Consider the following 21433-nt stretch of genomic DNA (forward strand, 5'->3'; position numbering starts at 1 on the left):
CATGAGCACGCTCCCATCACCTCTGTGTGGTCGCATGTCCCCCTCTGCCTCCCTGTCATCGAATCACAGTTGATGCTTTCCTGCAGCCTCCACTGAAAAACTGGTTTTGCCTACAAATCCACTGCATGCCGTGTTTCCCCCCCTCTCTGTTCATTGTTCACTCCATCACTCTCCCTCCCTCCTCTTTTCTCTCAGCATCTCTCCCTGGGAACCCACTTTTTTTTGTCCTCAGTATTTCATGTTGCTTTTCCCTGCATCTCCCCCTCCCCATGTTCATCTGTGTTGCTCTCTTTCGCTTCTCTTCCTCTGATTTCATGTGCATCTCTTCTTCACATCAGCTCGTGACACATTTCCCCCTAATGGGGCTGTTATAGGCAGGAGTTCACTATTTTTGCATCCAACATGTGAGTGAATTTTTCAATGTCTCTTTTCACTATTATTCAGTGCACACAGTCGGCTGGCAGTTCTTTCTGCTCCTCTCAGTAATCTGGTCAGGGTTCAGTCTGGTAGTCTGGAGAGAGATTGGTCAGGTTGATGGGAGTGTGTATGGTTGATGGTGGGGGTCGGTGCCTCTGGTATCTCAGTATGAAGCGAGTGAGGGGTTAGAACCCGCTAATCCCTGTTAACATAATAATTATCTTTAGGCAAAATCGTGTCGCTGACGTGTTGTGGAGGCGCTTTGGCATTAAGTTACGAAGGGCTACAATGCAATGATAAAGACTCCCTTAGGGGTGTCTCCTCAATCTTAATCCCCCCCCCTCTTCTCTCTCTCTCTCTCTCTCTCTCTCTCTCTCTCTCTCTCTCTCTCTCGTTTTCACTGAGAGCTCCTCTCCCATCCATCAACACAAGCACCTCTCCACTGTCACCAGACAACCATACAATTATCGGCGATTCAATTTTTTTAATAATTGCAAGAATTATTGGCTTATTTTTTTTCACCTCTCTTATTTCCATTGTGACATTTGATTGGCTTGCCCCCCCAAGCCATTTTTTCAGGATGATGTTTTTTCAGGAGCATCAGGCGGTGATGGCTGGCAGTATACCTCTCTGAGTGGGTAAATATTTCACGGACACCGGCGAAGAGAAGAGACAGAAGGAGAGAGAGAAAGCTCCCGGCACAAGCGACAGAAGGTAAGAGGCTGATCTCTGTTTTCCATTGTGGCTCAGTTGTTGTAAGTGGTCGCACAGATTGATGGACGAGGCTGTGATGTTTTGATTGCATCCGATAATTTCCCACCCGATTGCTCTTTCATCTGTCTGTCTGCTCTTTCTCCCAGAATCTTTAATCTGCAGGATAATTTAATATTTAATTCCGTGTGGGATTTTCCAGCTCCGGTCATTAGTGTGGAGGCATTTTTTGTCGCCGTCAACTTCTCGTGCTGGACCCTTGCACACATCAATGCACTGATTTGCTCTGACTTACTGACTAGGAGCTGCACTCACCTTCGCTCAGCTGCACTCACGCTGAGGTTCATTGTCGGAGCCGGACCTTCATTTTTTTTTGGGGCAAACGAAGGTGATGTGAAAATTGAATTTTAATTGAGATGTAGTGGCTTCAGCAGACAAAGGTAATTTGTAACCCCTTCACCGAGATGTAAATTCATTTCTCCTGGCTGATGTAGTGTGTCACGAGGCTGTAATGCTCCCTCATAAATTACAGTCATTAAGGTTGTTGTTAAGAGGCTGTTGGACGACCACTCGGAGCTGTCAGGTGAATAAGAAAGGATTTTATGAGGCAACCTGCAAATGTGAGTCATTTCAACAGCAAAATAGCGACATCATTTATCTGCTCTGATTCACAGAGTTGTATTCTCTTAAAAAAAAGATGAAGGTGATGAAGATTTTTTTTTTTTTTTTAATATCCTAAATTCAGCTGACACAAACGCTCCAGCCTCTTTAGCTGCCTCACAAAATGGCTCTTTTCTTTACATTCAGACATCATGGAGTCTCATATCATGCAAGTGATTTCCATTCTCCGTGCTGTCTGAGCTCTGTGCAGACAGAATTATCCTCCTGCTCGGTTTTCTCTTAAGAGCTCATGGTCGCGTGAGCTTCGTTGTTTTTTTCTTCACCATCTCTTCCTTTTTTTTTTCTCTCCACCGACTGAGCTCAAACTCACGTTTTGTTCGCCTTCAGTTATGCAATGGTGACAGGCATGATAACAAGCGTGCAGGGAGGCATCACGTCAACTTGAGGCTTCCTATCTGGGACAGCTGCTGAGTAACTGCTGCTCCAGGACCGTGAACCCCCCCCTTCACTTTCAGCAGGTTGCCTCATTAACGTTCGGGGGGTTTGCATGAGAATCTGCATCTGAACTCTGACCTTGTGTCTGTCGTCGCTTTGTATTTCCTCACTCGTGCATCTGGAATGAGTGAATATTGTGCAAGAAGTGACTTCACAGTTGGACCTGGTGTCAGACCTGTTGGTTATTTGTGTTTCTTTATCTGTAATTGTTTGATAACAGGTTTTATATGATGCATTCTGCTTGTGTCACCTCTCATTTGCGTCACAGTGAAAATCATTATTAGCACAGTGTCGTCATCCGTCAAGGGAAATGCTTTTCCATATTGACCCACATTGTTGGCGGTGGTTACCACAACAGGTACACTGATTCTCCTGTTGAAGAATAAGCCTTTACTCAGCCTTTTAAGAACATTTCCCCTTTTTATAATCTAATAAATTTAGCGAATAATACATTGTATCTAATAATTCACCTAAGACCAGAGTCCTCAGTCTGTTTACTCTGCTGATGGAGGATTGATGTAGTTATCAGTGTGTGTGTGAACCATTATGTTCAGATTTAATAAGGGAAAGTGAGTGTTGGCAGTGATTCCATTTGTGACACTTGGGCTGCTGGAACCATTAAGGTGAACAGACTTATTGTAATGGGCTCAGAGCCGCCCTGTCTGGCCTGGGGGCGAACTGTTAACTTGTTCTGGGGCACCTCCGGCCCACATATGAATGGGGGAAATTGTGTTGTACTGAAATCGACATGCGGCTCGATCTAAACTTTCATCTTGCACAGTGCTCAACACAGTGGAAGCAGTGGATTGTGATCCTGAATCAATGGGAGGGGAAAGCCTCACTGGTGTCCAATACTGTGCTGATTGAAAGTTGTGCTGAAAACATAGCAGCTGCATTTGAAGATAATAAAATCCTACACAAGTATTGAATTCAGAATCCATCCGACGTGTTTGACTCAAATGCAGAATTGTATCTGTCTGCATTGAGCTGCGAAACCTATTATATTTAAGCATCAGTGCTGTTGTTGTTGTGAATGCTCGTCTCTGTGCTCTGGACTTAGAACGCCTCTTTCTTTAGGAGTAAAGCTCTGAATCGGGACGGCCAGTATCAGAAGCCGACCAGCCTCTGTCTTGCCCCCTGTTCTCCCTCGGCTCTGTCATTGTAATGAGGATTCCACTGTGTGTTTTGGCTAACCGGATTTGCCCTTTGTGTTTACCCTACTTTCTCCCTCTTGGTCGGCTATAAGTAAGAAATGCTGAGCACTAAACGGAGGCTGGTGCAGGAGTTAAATACAGCCTCATATATATTCTACCACTAGAACACTTCAAAGAACCCCTGTATATTCCCTATATATGTTCCAGCCCTTATAGCACATACCATGTTTTATAAGGTTAAGGTCTGTGGAAAAACAAGCCACATGTTTTATCATGTAATATGTTCTACATGTGCTCAAGGTAAAATGCAACAAGCCATAACTTACCATTATTTGTTTTTTATTAGCAATCAATCCAACCTTTAAATCATTTGTGCAGTTAAATGTCAAAAGAAGCGATTCTCTCTCCAGAAGACAAATGTTTTATTTTGTCTGCAAAAGCCCAAAACCTAAATATATTCAACTTAAGATGATTTTAAATGTGCGAGTAGGTGCAATTTGAACATTTGAACAGTTATAACTGGCAGATTTCTATTTGTTTGCTTGATTAAATGTCTAAACTGATTAACATATGATTAAGGTCAATGTTAATTTCCAGCTACTGGATTAGTCAACAAACCGTTAGAGCTCTAAACACATCACATACAAACAACAAAAGAAGATTCACGTCTGTATCTGTCCCCAACCAGTTGAACTGATAGTCCAGTCCAGTGTTGAACTGAATGTAAATGATTGAGTTTACCACGAGGAGGCTGGACTCTGCTCATTAGCTGAACCTTGACACACACACCTCCCCTGGGACTGAGGTGTGTGTCTGCACTGATTTATGCTCCTGAGAGTTCGTCTCCAGTAACTATGTCTGACATTTTGATCTGCACCTTGCTCAAGCGATCACTGATCATAAATTGCATCAGGGCGGAGGAGGAGGGGGGGTCCCGATGGCCGTCGAGCTCACGCTGACCTCTCTGCCCTCTCAGCTCGGCCGTGGGCTCAGGGAGACCTTCACCACCTCCTTACCTACTTTCCTTCTCCTCTGCTCTTACCTCACATCCTCTGACCCCTCTTTCCTCCCTCCCGCAGGGTGGAGGAGGGAACCAGTGGCAGTAGAAAATGGCTGCCATGACAACGGTGCCCAGCTACAGTCCCTCGCTGTGGGTGCGGGTGTGTCACGCCCTCCCCCGGCTGGACCTCACCATGCAGATGAGGGACAACATCTTTATCCCCGACAGCTGGGAGTACCAGCAGGTAACAGACACCTGCCACGACCGCTCACACGACACTGTAACCACATGCTGCACTTCATCTGTCAAATCTGAGGCGCCACACTGCATAATTATTACACCATAATAGTTAGAAATGTATGGGGGATACTGTGCTATATTGCTGGGTGAATGGGCAATTTGCTTTACATCGCTCCATCAATTGCTCCATAAAGCCCTGAATTTACAAGAGCAATCTGCAGAGAAATGGTGAGAGCCTGCAGATTCCTGTTTTCATGCCCATTTATTAACTTCATTTTTGGTTTGAAGATGGCACCAGACCCCTGAGCTAAACGGGTTAATGTTTCTACTTTGATTTACATGCTTTGATGCATAATTTCTACCCTCTGCTTCTGTGCATGCAAATTTGAGACGTTTCATGTGATTCAGACTCAAAGAAAGCGCAAGATTCCTCATGCACTGAGTCCTCCTGCAGGTTGCTGTGGTCTGCGCGGCTCTGAACTGAGCAGTTTCTGCAGCAAAATGTCAGGTCTCTTCCCTCTCCTCCAGCAGGCTCTCACGTAAAAAACGCTCCAGCTATAACACAGTGCGTGTTTGTGACTTCTCTGTGGTACAAAGACGGAGGGTGGGGGCGCAAATTATCCTGCAGAATAGAAAGACAAAAGAGACTGAAAGTGCTGCGAGAGAGGGAATGAGTAATGCGAGGAGGTTGCTGAACAGAAGACGGGCAGGGAGATGGAGAGAGGGAAGGCACATCGAGTGGGAGTAGGAGTGAGACAGAGAGAGAGAGAGAAATAGAGAGAGGGAGAGAGAGAGAGTGGCAGTGAATGTATTTAAGTAGGTCACAGATTATTAATAGAGATTCAGTGGTGTGGATAGAAAGAAAGCGAGGGGAGAGTGGGGGAGAGAAAGAGTGGGAGAGAGTGGGAGCGAGCGAGAGCGTGGGGAAAGAGGGATGGCTGGAGAGGAGGGGTTTGGTGAGAGCAGGAGGTGAGATGGAGGGAAGGTGGAGGAATGGGAAGTGACAGACGGGCAGATGGTTGAAGGATAATACTGTAGTTATGCGTTGGAGGGAAATGCATTTCAGTAATGTTGACTTTATGACATGGAGCCCGATCTGAAGTGAAAGTCTGACGTGGCTTAGTGACATTAATATTCATGAGGGTGCACAGACAGATCAGGGATCTAAGGGTTAAACCCCAGAGACGGTCAAGAATCACTTCAAATGAATAGTGTTAAATTTGTCCCTCTATTTGACAGAGTGCACATAGAGAGTGAATCTGAATCCCTTATACCTCCTGCTGTGTTGAATCACACAATTTATAGTCTCACACCTTTTTAATCAGCATCTCCTACTGCTAATGGGGGCGGAAAACAATATGACAAGCTATGGAATTTAACAGGATTAGCTGCTATTTTACTCTCTCCAATTGCTCTTCTCCTCTTGTAAATATGGAATTAAAGTATCATTTTTCACATTCACTGACTCATCCGCTGACTGATCCTCCTCTTCACCACTTCCATTCCAGACTCTGCTGGTTTTGTCCAGTTTATCGGCCATCGCTCTTGTCGTCTCCCTCTTGGTGGTCCTCTCCTTCCTCATACACTACTGCTGCTGCCACCGCGGTGACCGGGGCGAGGGTTCAGAGGAGGAGGAGGAGGATGAAGATGGCAGCACGGGTCACGGTTACAGCGGGAAGAAGGGGAGGGGCATCTGCTGTGTCACGTGGGTGGCCGTGGCATCTGTCACGCTGTGCTGGTGAGGAGGAGGAGTCAGATGTCATCATCAACCTCAGAGCTCTTACTTTTTACAACATTATACACAGGTCACCTTCCAGCAGTGATGGAAAAAGTACTCGGATCTTTTACTCACTATAAAATAAGTATGAGTCCTGCAAAACATTAAGTCTAGAAAATAAAAGGACCCCTGTGACTAATAAAATATGTGTAACTTTATCAGCAGTGGTTCGATCTAACTTAAATACATTTATTTGAGTTTAATTTTGAGGCGCTTGTACTTAAACTAAGCGTTTCCCTTTCATGCCACATAATACTTTCTACTCCTCTCAATAATATGGAAGCCATAGTTCTTTTCCACATTATAATTTACACAAAAAAAACTAATAAATAAAATGCAGCAAACACAGTGCCAGTGTTTCCCAACCATTATAAACACCCTTATAAACCCTTATAAATAAGAAGTGTCTAGTTAAGGCCCCTTGTCAAATCCGATATTTCGCAATAAGGGAAGTTTGTAATAAAATACATTTTAGAAAAGAGTCTAAACTTTCTCTTTCTCTCCTGCCACAGTTATCTTTTATTACCCCCCTCAGATATATCTTGCAGCTTTTTGGAAGAACCCTGGCGCCTACGTTAGTAACCACTGGAATAAACTGCATACAAAGTAGTTCAATGTAGTTTCATCTTCACCAGCAACAACAACAAAATCTATTGTCACATATAATATTGTAACTGTCACAGAGGTATTATTACATAGATATTTAAGTTTTGAATACAGGACTTTTACTTGTTATGGAGTATTACATAAGAAGCAATTGCAGTTAGTCAAAGTGACTTGTCAGTTCTGTATTTACAGTTCGTGGTTTCCAAACTAAGCAAAATAAAAACATAACATGTTAATTACTGAGCTTTAGTTTCACTGGTGGGTGGAATTTCTTCTCTTTGGACAAAGCCGGGCTGTTTCCCTCAAGTTCTGGTCCTTGTCCTAAAATAATCTGCTGCTGGCTGAAACACATCATTCATAACCAGTGCACAGATGTGAGAGTGATATTGATCTCGGCTAGAAATCAAACCAGCTCATTTCCCAAAACGTTGAACAAAATGTTCATTTGAGACGTTAAAAGGGAAAATGCTTTTTGGTGGAACTGGTAACAACTCATAAGTTTCACATTTATGAAATTGGGACAAGAAAGGAACAAAAATATCAGAAACTACTCGTACTCCTACTTGAGAGTCCATTATTTCCCTCTGAAATATAGTGGAGTACTGTAAAGTAACACGTTAATACTCAAGCAAAGTACAGGTTACTCAGTTTCCACCACTGCCTTTAAGGTGCAACAGCAACAAGGCTGTGATTCACAAGCTGTCACCCTCTCCATCATCATCATCATGTGCTTTTGAGACTCTCACACAGTCACCAATGTCATGCACAGGAAAGGACGCCTGGATGACAGCTGATGGTCATGTTGTGTTGCTGTTTACTAACCACAGGCCTGTGGCAACAGAGTGTGTGTGTTCACCGGTTCCCCATCTATGTGTGTGTGTGTGTGTGTGTGTGTGTGAGAGAGTGAGAGAGGGGAATATCTGAGCATGCCCAGTTCAGTCTTTTACCCACTTCAGATCTAGTGACCATGGAGTCATCCAGTCAGTCCATGGCCTAAGCTGTACTTTACAAAGAGATGCAGCTTGACGTCTGTCGCTCACACTCTTGTAAAGCTGAAGCACAAGGAGGAGGAGAAGCTCTGCTGCATCAGACCTTTTAAATCTACAGCTTAATGCTATAATGCAATTATTGTGCAAGTTAATGCTACAGCAGAGCTTGTTATCATATTCTAGTCCGTTCCCAGTAATGCATCCAGACTGTGTTGCTATATCACAGAACATAATGTACTGGGGAGATGTTTTCAGCCGTCATAATGATGCCATCACATACAGACTGTTGGCTGCTGTGGCTCGTGTCTCCCCCTTATGGACCTTAATGTTATATAATGTAATGTTGTGAAATGTAATGTCGTCCTCTCTTCTGATGCTCAGTGTAAGAGCTCTCTGTTCTAGACGAAAAGGTGAAAAAAAATGGAGCTGCAGTTTCTCCTCTTGAAAATATTTCGTGTGAAACTCTTTTTCCTCCAGACGGTGGCCTTTTGGTCACAAGCACAAAAGCGGTGTGTGTCATTTGTCGACGCAGCCGCATTAGATGGCGTTCCCATTCGCCAGCTTGAAATGCAGAGCACACACAGACGCAGACACACATTCCTCTTTCCCCCCCCCTGCTTTCTAATCTGGGTCACATACTTTGTGGGAGATTGGGCCATACCATTCCTCTGACGTTTGAGGGGATTTGATGAACATCTGGCCCGGGCCTTAATCTGAATATTTGAATAACAGAAAGATGTGTAAACACGTCGCTATGTTTAACATTTCGAATATTTTCCTTGCTGGAGCTTAACCGTCGAGTGCTAAGAGTCAGATCCCCCATCATCTGTTTATTCCTTCCCCTGCGCTCCACTGAGGGTAATGCTCATCCCGAGCGCACATATCACATCCTCACCAGCTCTGTCTCTTTGTGTCACATTCATTTAAAATGTACTTACACACTGAATTAAACATTACATGTATGCCTCTGCTATCTGTCTCTCTACCCCCACAATGTTTTCATGTCTCTTTTTTTCTCCTCCCTTTGCAGTGTTGCCATAGGCATCGGTTTCTATGGCAACAGCGAGGCTAATGATGGGATGTATCAGTTGACCTCGTCTCTTCTCACAGCCAATTATACGCTAGCTTCCATCGATCTGCTGGTGAGTGCTGCTCTCCGCATGTAAAATGTCAAGCTGAAGATCTACCATGCTGTGTGTGTTTGTTTGTTTGTGCGTGTGTGCGTGCGTGCGTGCGTGCGTGCGTGCGTGCGTGTGTGTGTGTGTCTGTGTGTGTGTGTGTCTGTGTGTGTGTGGGAGAGAGACAGAGACAGAGATAATGTGCTGATGCTTACATGTGGTCTGCAGAGAGAGAAGGGAAATCCGATAAAAACTTTTGCGTTATTGATTTCCCTGATGTGGTCAGACAGTGGTTGGTGTGTCAGACTGCTAAATGTCCTTACACTGTGAAAAACAACACAAGTGAATCTGCTCTGATCCATCGATGGAAAGAAAACAATAATCATAACTAAAGCAGGATTTCTAATCGGACCCTCGTCAAGCAATAACGTTAGACAGAATGGAAAGAGACAGTGGAATCAGTACATTTAAACCAGTAATCTGAACCTCGGGTGCACAATATCTCGCCTGGTTGAGTGGGTGCCTCATATATGAAGGTTTGAGTCCTCCGGCGGTGGTTCAGCTTGATCCTGGTCCTCTGCTGCATTTCTTCCACTTTCACACTCAACCCTGTCCTGTCAAATAAAGGCCAAAAATATCTTTAATAAGAGATAATAATTTAGATCCTTCTGTAGTTAACTTAAACTTTTATTAAACTTTAGTTCACTGGAGACATTTTAAGACTTATAATTAAATTTTAATTGGAACTGTGTGTGATCCTAATATCACAGGTAGCTAAATCTAAAATTATTTAAACAGCATAAGTATCTATACATAGATATAATATTAAAGATTATATAATTATAAATGAAATAATAGGATTTTCTCTGAAAGGGAAACAAAAAGAAAACCCAGGTGGAGAAGCAAAGGAATTCTGCAGCTGGTAGATGAGGTTCATCAGAGAAATCATTGAATATGAAGTCGACTGCAGACGAAGAAGATGCATGATCTCAAACTTTAAACTAAGACCTAACTCTATAGACTGATATTAATATACCAGGATTTTTCATTTTAACCCAAAAGTTTACTTGAAGCACTTTGCAGGACCAGAGCTCTAACTTGTGTTGTAATCTACTGTATGTGGGACATTCAGTAGAAAGTATCTCTACTTTTCATTCTCCATAACACACCCGCTCTTTGCTGAACTTGACTTTATGAGCATCAACATCCTCTACTTTGTGGTTTCCATGCCACTTAACTCCCCTCACATTCTTCCATCCTCCCTTTTCAGATTTCAGACACAATCACTGGGCTGCAGCTGTCCGTCTCTGGCCCGCTGTCCACAATGGAGGAGCTCTTTACCGGCAGTAAACCCTTCCTGGTGTCCACGCGGAACTGCCGGAGGTTATCTGACAACGTGATCAACCTGCTCTCCTCCATCTCTCTGGCTCAGTCCGGCATCGACGCAGGGATGGCGAATGACAGCGGCGTCAGCGGGGCGTCCATCATACCTCTCACACCGGTACCGCCCTCTGTGGCCCCCACAATGGTGCCCACCAACGGCCTGATGCCCAGCCCCTTCTCACCTGGCTGGGCGGCCAACACACTGATGGTCAATGAAGACTACAGGTGAGGCCGCAGTCCACGTGGACAGATTCCCCCATGTGCCAGGATTGTGTATCTAAGTAGAAGACTCAATATGCATCAAGACACATGGTCATTTGTTTCAGCTACAATTCGATTCATTGAATGGTCCAAAATTTTCAATTAATTCCAGTAAAGATCAATAAGATTTTATGCTAGTTAGAATAAAAATAGAGACAGTGTTTAATTTGTTATGTGAACTTGCAAACATATCAGATTTTAGAGAAAATCTCCTTGGAAATTATTAGGAAATAGCCGACCTCTACAATGAACCATTATGTTGAATAATTATTTATATTTGGCCTAGTTTACTGTGTGTATTGGTTTTGCAGAGACTAAACAAAGAAACATCAATACTTGAGATTTTGCAATCAGAAAACGATGGGTATTGCTTCACGATCGACAGCGAACATTGGCAGTAAGGCATCTCCCAGTTTACGACTGTTAATGTTCTTTTGCCGTTTCCAATTTGACATTTATTAGTTTTTCCATTTGAAATCTTCTTCTTTCTTGTGGTTATTGTGTAAGACATAATGATCCCTCATAAACATGGAGGAAGTTCATTTTTATCTTTTTATTTTCTAATGAGACAATCTGGGTTTAATTAGAGTTAAATCTTCCATTTCAAGCATTTACGTAACATCATGACTATTGACACATTGTTTTACTGGAACATTACTATATTAAGATATCGTTAATGGGAATTGTCATTTGTTCTGCAGAAGCATGAGAAGGTCAAATAGAGTAGATTTCACACACAGAGGCGTTCGATGGATAATAAACTGTGTGTGTCAGTGCAGCCACACCCCTGCTCTCAGCACTGCATGAGCCTGAGGAAACTGTCCTCCCCACACTCTCATAAATGCTGCATGTTTATTAAGATCTATTTGTTTGGGTGATGCAGTGGAAACTTTTTCATTCCTCAAAAACGACAAAGCGTTCATGCACGTAATGGCTTGACGGGATGCTTTTATCTTCCATATCCCACAATGTGGACACTTTAATTGATTAATAAAAGCCCATGAATATAGTACATCCTATTTAATGTCAGTGGGTTACAATATAAAAGACCTGCTTCCCATCAACAGACTGCAAACACACAAACCTCATCCCAACCGCACAACTTCCCTGACCTCACGAGGAGGACTTTTGTGTCTGACTTATCTCAAACATCAAAGGAACAAAAAGATACAAACTAAATCTTAATCCAGCAGAACACAGGCTGAGTGAATGTGATTTTTTTGTTTGTTTGATAGACACATAAATAGATTTTTTTCAGATCTGCAGGGTTATTAAAGTCTAATATTACACATCTCAGCTGTTTTGATTCTGCATGGGAACATGACTGAAGGTGGTGGAAGGTTTATTCTTCTTTAAAGAGACACATCTCAAAAAGAAGAAACATGACAACGTATATTTTTGTCCATACCTGTCTTTAGTGCACTCATAAAACTGTATGTTGTAGCTGACTAATAACAGAACCATAGGCCTTTTTGACACTTTGATTTGTCATAACAGTAAAAATACATGTGCCACAATAATAATGGCTTCGTTCCGTTCACGAGTCCCAGTAAGTCACTGCAGAGTCACAGCAGTGTCACAGAGAATCAGCACATTCTGCATCAGGACCCCGCCTGAATGTAGAAGCAGCCATTTTTATTATTTACACATGTGCTTTTATCAGTGTAGAGTGTAAATGTATTTACTGTGCGTAGGGGATGCCATGTGTTTGGCTGGAGTTTGATACTGTACATTACATCAGTCACCAATTCTTACCAAGACATCCCTGAAGACTTCATGTTTCATTCTCCAGCAAAGTAGAAACTTTACTTGAAGTTCCTTCTTCACAAAGACACAACAAAAAAGCTACAGTTGCAGTTTAGCAAAATTTGCAATCTACTATAATAGGTTTAATCCAACTATACCCTCATGGAACAATCTGATCTGAGGTAGAGGAAATCTAAAAACAATTATCACTGTGGGAATAATCTTTACGACCAGTACTTGCTACAATAAAAAAAACAAGAGAAAACTATAGACCATATAGATTAAAAGAAAAGTTTAGTTCCTTCTGATAATGAATGAATTCCCTGTGGCATAACACAGCATGAAAGGTCACTCAGTCGCACTGTGATAACAACATTTAGCCCCTTGGTTTATACATGGTAGTTTGTTTTGTGCATGCGTGTGCACAGTTGTACAATACAACGCAAAACAGTGATATACATGTTGTAACCATGTTTAATAAAGTAAAAAGAATCTAACACCTCAGTTGGCATGATATGAAAGCTGTGGAATAAAGTTAAAAGCTGTGGGGGAAAAAAAAACATTGTCTGTTTTCACCAGACAACCGTGTCTCATGTAGAGAATAACCTTGTATGTTTATCACAGGTGGCTGTCATACGTGTTGCTGCTGCTGCTTGACCTCATAGTGTGTCTGTTCATCCTGCTGGGACTGGCCAAGCAAGCCCGCTGGCTGCTCATCCTGTGAGCACACACACACACACACACACACACACACACACACACACTTGTATCTTCAGACCAACAAACCATACAGCACTGGACTGAGCTGGTGATCATGGTGTCCTCTTGGCTGAAGAGTTTGTGTCGTTCTCCCACAGGATGACCGTGCTGGCATGGCTGGCTCTGTTCCTAAGCTGGGGCTCCCTGGGCCTGGAGACGGCCACTGTAGTGGTGAGTAGACCCAGTGAAGCTGGGATGGTGAGCAGGGCCAGGACTGGAGGGAGGGAGGGAGGGAGGAAGAGGAAGTGAATGGGGCTGTCATGGGAGGGATTGGAGGACCACAGCTGAGGGAAGAGAGCTTTAGGAGGCTGACCCATGATTTGTGTGTGTGTGTGTGTGTGTGTGTGTGTGTGTGTGTGTGTGTGTGTGTGTGTGTGTGTGTGTGTGTGTGTGTGTTGTGTGTGTTTGTGGGATTTCTGTGCCCATTGTGCCCATTGTGAAAAGAGCTGCCTCCCCAGGAACACTGCAGTCGTGGCAGAAGACCAAAAAGGCAGGAAAATGGGGCAGAGATTAAAGATTCAATGCGCGTGTCCATGAGCGCGTTTGTGAACAAAATGTGTTTGTGCACAAAAGTGCGTGTTTTTCATGTAAGTGTGTTTGCAAGTGTGTGGGCGTCTGGCTCCGAGAAGCAAAGATAGAAGATGAAGAGAGGGGCTTTCAGCGAGAGTGAGGAAGGGGAGAGGAGGAGCGGGGAAAGTGCATCGAGAGAGAGATCGGTTTGAGAGACAGAGCGAGCTAAAGTGAAAGATAGAGAGACGGAGAGTGAGAAAGAGAGAGAGAAACCATCAGCCTTCCATCAGCACTGCAAAGCTTGAGGCTGTAACTGTTCCCAGGCCCCTTGAGACCTTAGACAGGGTGGACAAGGAGGCCCAAGTGTGAGTGTCGTCCTGTTCAAATAAAATCTCAAACATGTCGCTGGACCATGTTCAGCTGAAAGTCCACCAACACCATCAGAGTCCAGACAACGCAGCCTCTTTCAGCACGGTGACATTTATGGAGAACAAAGAACACAGAGAAAAGTTTAATGTCCACTTTCACTGGGGAGTTTGGTGCTGCTCTCTGAAGGGGAGACTGTTTCGGTCTGGGGGTTTAAGGGGTGTGAGGGGGTAAATGGCTGTTTTTCTGCTCCGCTGCCCGTGTTTTAAGAGTCCTCTGTGTCATGTGGAGCTGGCGGGAGATGTCCCAAGGCCTGTGGGTCCGGACAGAGCTGCTCTGTCCCTGGTCATTTACAGAGAAACAATGGGCCAGCTGCGAGCCTGCCCACTCTGTTCTGTCTCAGGCTTTGTCGGCCTCTCCGTGTGGCTCTCGCTCCCTCTTCTGGTGGGGCGACTTCAGCCCGAGTGTGAATCATCGTCCCTGAACTAAACGCTTCCTCTGCAAAAGTAGGCTACAACAATGTATAGGCGGGAATTGGAAAAGGAGGTCAACAGGGATATGGGACAGAGTGTATGAGTGATGATCTCATGGAAAGAGGAGCCCAGTTTTATCCAGGACAGTGTGATGCAGGCTGATCGATATTTGTCACTATACTGTGAGCTGCTGTCAGATACGTGAGGTGGTAAATATGTCAGTCGGTCAGTGTGTCTGCTAACTTTTCCCTTGTGATCATTTTCTCCCACACTCTCTCTCTTTCTCTCTCTCGCTCTCTCTCTCTGTTTTTTTCTCCTCTCCTGTCATCCTTCCTCACTCCTCCTGTCACTCTTCTTCTTCATCGCCAGGCTCTCAGTGACTTCTGCACAGACCCAAACACATTTGTCCTCAACTCCACCAACTTCAACACTGGGACCAGCTCAGGTACAGAGTTAACCCCCCGTGCCAGAGCAGCAGCACTTTCTGGAAGAGCGAGCTGCCGTGCACTGGATTGTACATATGTCAGCAGAAGTCAATATAATGACAGTTAAATGTTTCTATTGTGCGCTGACGTGTTGTGCGCTGGTGTTTTGTTTGGCCATTCAGATGTGTTGGATTATTACCTGAGCTGCGGCAGGCGCATGAACAGTCCATTCCAGCAGGTAACGCCACCATGTTCACACGGAAACCAATAATCTGACCATTGATCATATTCTGACATTACTGCTGCTGATCAGATATTCCATTCATGTTCCTGTTTACATTCTATAGAGAATCTTCTGATTATCCCTCACGTCAAAGTTATTTCCTACTACTTGTTCACACTTGAACCCAGGACATGCGTCGTCAAGCATGTTGGTTTGTCAGAAAATGCAGTAAAACTCCAACAGGACGTAATGATGCAATTAAGACATTATGCAACTATACGGTCAGAATACTCCACATGTCTTAATTTGATTATTGCTCATTCAGCAGAGTCTTATTCAGACTATTGGCTTAATCGTGTCAATATTGGAACATTGTTGTCCATGTAAATATAGTCAGTCACATGTCAGTCAATCAATCAATCAATCAATCAATAAAATAAAGATATTTCAAACCTTTATGAGACAGTGTCTAACATAAATGGAGAATTGTATCGATGTTTTAAGTATATATGTAAAAACTAAATGTCTTGTCATATATATATATATATATACCATGTTACATGACAGACCTTTACTGACTCTCTCATCTCACATGAGTGATTTTATGTCAGAACTGCTCATAGATGGTTAAAGACAATTTTTTTTTGTGTGTAGCTGTGTGTCCTGTCCTCAAATGAAGTTAAATAGCGACGCTCTCTGCATATTAATTGTATATTTGAGGAATAAAGCAAAATAAAGGAGTAAAATTCCACTGATTGTTGTCTTCAGGTGCTGACCCAGTCTCAGAGGGCACTGTCCAACATTCACACACACCTCTCCAATCTGGACAGAAATGCTCTCACACAGTTCCCCAAAGCTGAGGTACGTTCTCACTTAAACACGCAATTTCACGAGAACCACAAGAGTTTTCTCACATAGTCTCACAAAATGTTTGTGTCACGACAGAAATCACTGAGGGAGGTTCAACAGATACTCAACTCCACAGAGGGCAACTTTCATCAGCTGGTGGCTCTGCTGAACTGCAGGGGTCTGAATAAGGTAAGCCATTTTACTTAGCAAAAATAATAAATTACCAAGCCACTGCTTCTTTATCATCATTCATTCTTTTGTGTTTCTGCTCTTCTCTTGTAGGACTACATAGATTCACTGAAAGGCCTGTGCTATGATGGCATGGAGGGATTGCTCTACCTCTCCCTGTACTCCTTCCTCTCTGCTCTGGCCTTCACTGCCATCCTCTGCTCTCTGCCCGGTGCCTGGAGGAGCTTCCCCAGGTGAGAGAGGGACTGTCAATGTGTGTGTTTGTGCATAGGTAGATACACTGATATGAATATATATCATATGTACTGCAATGTATAAATAAAGATAAGTAGGGAATTTCTATTTCCACACTCCACCATGAATTGCCTACCATAAATATAGACAAAATAAATCCATCTTTTCCCAGAGTGTTAGAGAGAATATACTGTACACTGTATACAGTGTTTACACTTTATACATTACTTATATTGTATTTATATTTTGTGTTTAATGCCTATTTTTAACCTCTTTTGCGCTGCAACACAGCAGATTTCCCCGTTGGGACAATAATGAAGAATTGTCTTATCTTACACACCTCTATTCATGAAAGCGTGAGTTTCTGCATGTCATATCATGCTGTTTGGCATATGATGCAGAAACATACTGATCTAATACTTAGTTGTCAAATTTATCCTTGAAAATTATAAAATTAAACTTAGTGTGTGGGATTGCCGTCTAGCTCAAGTACAAAAGGATATAGTAATATGATAGAATTACATAAAATTGATCCATAACAGCTGAATGTTGGATTCTCCTTAATCCATTTTCAGACACATTTGCTTTGGACAGTTTAGCATCAGGGGTTTGCAGCAGTAGCACAGGTCTGTTGTATCTGCAGAGTGTGGATATGAAGCAGCTTGTTCCAGATTTGCTGAAATCCACCAGAACCCTTTTCAAGTGTCGTCAGCTAAGAACGAGAAAAGGTGGTTTGTGATCGGTGCTGCTTCTGCAGTTTGTGTAGATCAGCAGTTTGATGTTTTCTGTGGTGGAAAATCCATTTGAAGTCCTCATCTGATGCACGTTTTCTTTGAATGTAAGTGTCTGACGAATCAAGATGAGTGGCCGAGGGAATAAATACAGCTGTATTTTAAGATGTATTTTAATTTAAAGAAAAATAAGTAACATGTAACTATAGTAATGAATACAGCTTGGTATGAAGACACATCATTCCTCTGCTCTCTCTCACATCGCTTTCTCTCTCTTTCCTGGACAATGACAGTGAATCAGAGGAGTACGAAGACTCGGACAGCGAGAGTGAGGACCCCTTCACCTCCCATCAGGCACGTAGACAGACGGCCTCGGGGTCTCAGCGAGGGGCCATGGCCCCCTTCTATAATTACCCGGGGGCCGGGTGGACACCCCCGTTTTCTAGTGCGCCGCCCCTCCCGTGAGTAACACAGACCCACAGACACACAGACAGACAGACAGACAGACAGAACGTCCCAGATGTTACAAGAGGAGGGAGGAAGTTGCCCTTAGATGCAGTTTGTGCTTTTTTTCTTTTTGAGATCTGCACCTGTGGGCAACTTTAGTACTGATGCAGGATCAGGGATTGTAAAAGGTCCAGGGTGTAGAATAACAACACAGACAACATGTGAACAACACATAGAGACTGACGGAGAACTGTTGAGATACTTTTGTGCAGACACATAGTCTTTTTATCTGGAAATCTCTAAAAGTTTCCTCTCAAAACAGACACATCTCTCCTGATGACAGACACAACAGATGTTGGACATAATGCACACTCATCTGTATATGGACATAGTAGCAGTGCAGTGTAGTCAGCTAGGTTTACATGCTTTTGTCTATATAGGATATATTTATATATATGGTCCATGTAGGATTAGTCCAAATCCACAGAGCTGTCAGGTTCAGCACATGCATTGCAGACAGACACACAGACAGGTCAATATGGACTACAGTGTAGGCAGAGAAACAGACACAACTCCAGAGGTCTGTCTGTCTGTCTGTGTGTCTGTCTCTCCGTCTGTCGAGTGTTTCAGGACAGACGATGTAGGCCGCTCGGTCATTTCACGGACTCGTCTCAAATGGCGCCCTGTCTCCGAAAAGGCAGTAGACTACTGCTTGTGTCGTAAAAACTCCGGCGCTGTGAGGCTCAGGTTGACTATAGGTAACCCCCACCCCAACCCAGCCCCTCCACGGCCTCCTGCATCGCTCTCATCCGTCTCCTCACTGTGGTGTCCAACATCTCTCAGGTTATTTCTCTGCATCTGTCCTGCTGCTTCTCTCTTCCACAATCCTCCTTGGTTCTCCCACCTCCTCACTCTCTGTTTTCTCATCTTTTTACGTTCTATCCCTTTCTCTCTCTCTTGTCAAAGCTTCCCAGTTTAGTTAGTGCTACCTAATCGTGGACTAGTTAACTTCCTCTTCTAATGCCGGCTGATCATCCTGAAACTCCCACATCCAGTATTAACACACACAAACACGACACTGACTCAGAAACTCAGCAGAACAGGAACAATACAGTCCACTCCTCCGAAATGGAGTCTGCTCAGGATTGCTCTAAAAGCTTTCTGGGGTTTATTGTGCAGATAAACAGATTCATTAGGAAAACAAGGTTATAGCAGAAATGGGACTGGTGGGTCACACCCAGCTCTAAATGCATGTAATTGCAGATTATTGTATAAATCCTGCAGTGCATCATGAGTCGGGAGTGGACTGTACGCCTGCTTGAGCAACAGTGGTGCTACTAGTTAAACTGAGTGCTGTGTATTTCCGCACTATATTTCTAACCACTTTCTCCTTGTTTCCTGTTGCCTATCCTTGGCTCCCGTCACCCCGCGGTTCCCCGCTCCCCTCTGTCTTTCTCAATGTGTCTCGCCCCTGCTCCCTCTCTCCCCTTCATCCTCCATTTCCTCCTTTCCCCCTCTCTTCTGTCGTTGTCTCTTTCTATCTCTATACAGGACTCCAAACGTTTCCTCCAATGGCAACCCTGGCTATGAGAGCCTACCCTTGACTGAAAGGCAGTCCCCACCCCCCTCTGTGAGTTCCTCTGTACCTTTGGCACCACTTTATCGCTGCTGTTAGTGCACACGCTCGCTTCAGTAATCAGTATCAGACGGACTAACGTGGTGGTGAGGGTTTCGACCTCGCAGGACCCTGAGGGCTGGCCTTTTTGTTTCGTTTTTATCACAACGCTTCAAAATGTCCAAAAATATCAACTTATGTGTCTTTTCTCTGTCACCAATTCACTTTTGATACTAACATGATTTTGACTTGTATTATCACTATCTGGCCATTTTAAAGAATAAAGTGACCAAAAACTCTTTTAATGAATAAAACAATAATGTTACATTTTCTTTTTGATCTTAAAAAAGGAAAAAAAGACAGTGTCCCCTTACTGGCTTCTTTCTCAGTTGCATCTCATGGTCCTCCACATTATTGTGTTACAAACCAGTTCTGCTTTACATGATGACATCACATTAGCTCATTTTCAGTTAAATGACGTAGCTTCTGACCCTGTGATACACTGGTGTTATGTCCATGGTGTAACAGATTGGTACAGGTGAAGGGATGGATTGATGGATGGGGTTAGATGGACTTAGCTACATCCTTGACAACTGGGCAAACTAAACTTGCTGAGGAAGACCATGAGATGTGGTTGCATGCCGGGGAAAAAAGCTATTCAGTGGACTAAACTGTAATTAGTGACTTTTTGAGGATGGATTGAAGTAGAGCAAGATCAAGTACTTCTCCTTCTCCCTTGAGTTTGAATTGATAAGTTTTAAAATCTAAATGATTTTCTAATTCCATAGTGGTCAGATAGTGAGAGAAACATGTTCTGTGTTCTTTCTGTCTGAGTTGATGTTGCCTGATTAACTTACATTCTTCTCTTCTTTCTTTATTATTTGTCTCAATTCCCCTTCGGACCGTCTCTCGTCGTGTTTTCTGGAAGTACAGTACTCTCCCAGCATGCTGACTGGTTACGGGGGAGGTCAATCACACCCCAACCCCGCCCATTCGAGGAACCTGTATTCACGTTGATTATTCTTACTATTATTTTTTGTTAGGAAATGTATAGAAAAAATATGTTTAGTTTTCATATGAATGGACACTTTACTGAAATGAAAAAGAAACTAATCTAAATAAAATGAATGCTAGGTGTGAATTCAAAGTGCGTAACGTCAGTACCACTGAATATTATTATTATTATTATTATTATTATCATTGTTGAAAGCACTTAAAATAAACGGGTCTAACGGGACGGTTGCTTGCACCGACAGTGGTGATGCTGGTGTAGGGATGGATGTGCAAAGAACCAAGTGGTCTTGGTCTAAATTCTTTCCCCTTGTCTGGTCGAACTCTGTGTAAACTGTGAACAGTGGTGAGGCAAGTCAGAAAGGTAATGACGTTACTACGTTGTAGTTTTATATTCTTAAATGTATCAGTACCACCGCTTTTATTTTCAAGTTTTTATATAAATATTGTTGTAGAAAAAAAAGCACTGGCACGTAGCAACATGACACATTTTTTTCTGTGAATGGTTATGCAGTTCCCTCACTTGGTTCTAATATTTTTTTTATTACTTTTTATAGGTGGCAATTCTGTATTTTCCTTGTATTACCTTATGGTATTCTGTATATCTCACTGTCTATAATATCTGAATAATCAAGAACCTTTGCTCTTAAAAAAAATACTTGAGGGCTATCAAGACCCCGTTTTAACGATTGAATGGAGAACTGCCACTCAAGTCCACAGAGTGGAGAACGACAAATCCCATGCAATGACACAAGGTACATAGCAATATGATTCTTGCTACTGGTGCTGCAGTAGCCCTACCGTAACTAGCAATAATAACTATGTATAGCATTGGGCTTCTGAGATCTCTCCAAGATGTTTTGTGTATATATGGTATGGTACGTTGGAGATTTCATTGAATCCCCCTTCTTCGCCAACTGCCCTTGTTAACCCCTTGAATTGAGTTTGTATGGTTATCAATGCTCCTTTTGAATGGCATCCTTTTACACTCAAGAGTCTAATATAAATAAAAATAACTTCAATAACCCGACACTGGTCTCCATCATGTCTACAAGAAACACACACACAGCATGCGTTATAACA

The 21433-nt window shown here is 43.1% G+C and overlaps 1 protein-coding gene across 5 annotated transcripts; it reads left to right on the forward strand.

Moving 5' to 3' along the window:
- The first annotated feature begins 191 nt into the window (after window positions 1-191).
- ttyh1 (tweety family member 1) lies at window positions 192-21380 on the forward strand. 5 transcript variants are annotated; one of them, XM_035163566.2, is made up of 16 exons: window positions 192-404; window positions 1013-1131; window positions 4478-4642; window positions 6147-6376; window positions 9041-9152; window positions 10399-10736; window positions 13143-13238; window positions 13376-13448; window positions 14996-15071; window positions 15234-15289; window positions 16043-16135; window positions 16220-16312; window positions 16406-16545; window positions 17571-17738; window positions 19276-19354; window positions 20273-21380. In XM_035163566.2, exons 3-16 carry the CDS (start codon window positions 4508-4510, stop codon window positions 20354-20356), a joined length of 1773 nt encoding a protein of 590 aa, XP_035019457.1. In that variant the 5' UTR covers window positions 192-404; window positions 1013-1131; window positions 4478-4507; the 3' UTR covers window positions 20357-21380. The 5 variants fall into 5 exon arrangements, with proteins under 5 accessions (XP_035019457.1, XP_035019459.1, XP_035019461.1 ...); XM_035163571.2 differs by lacking the exon at window positions 192-404 and having other exon boundaries at window positions 544-1131; window positions 17571-17631; XM_035163567.2 differs by lacking the exons at window positions 192-404; window positions 1013-1131 and adding an exon at window positions 1196-1568.
- Window positions 21381-21433: the final 53 nt, after the last annotated feature.

This window comes from Hippoglossus stenolepis, chromosome 8, assembly GCF_022539355.2.
Source record: "Hippoglossus stenolepis isolate QCI-W04-F060 chromosome 8, HSTE1.2, whole genome shotgun sequence".
Taxonomy (NCBI): domain Eukaryota; kingdom Metazoa; phylum Chordata; class Actinopteri; order Pleuronectiformes; family Pleuronectidae; genus Hippoglossus; species Hippoglossus stenolepis.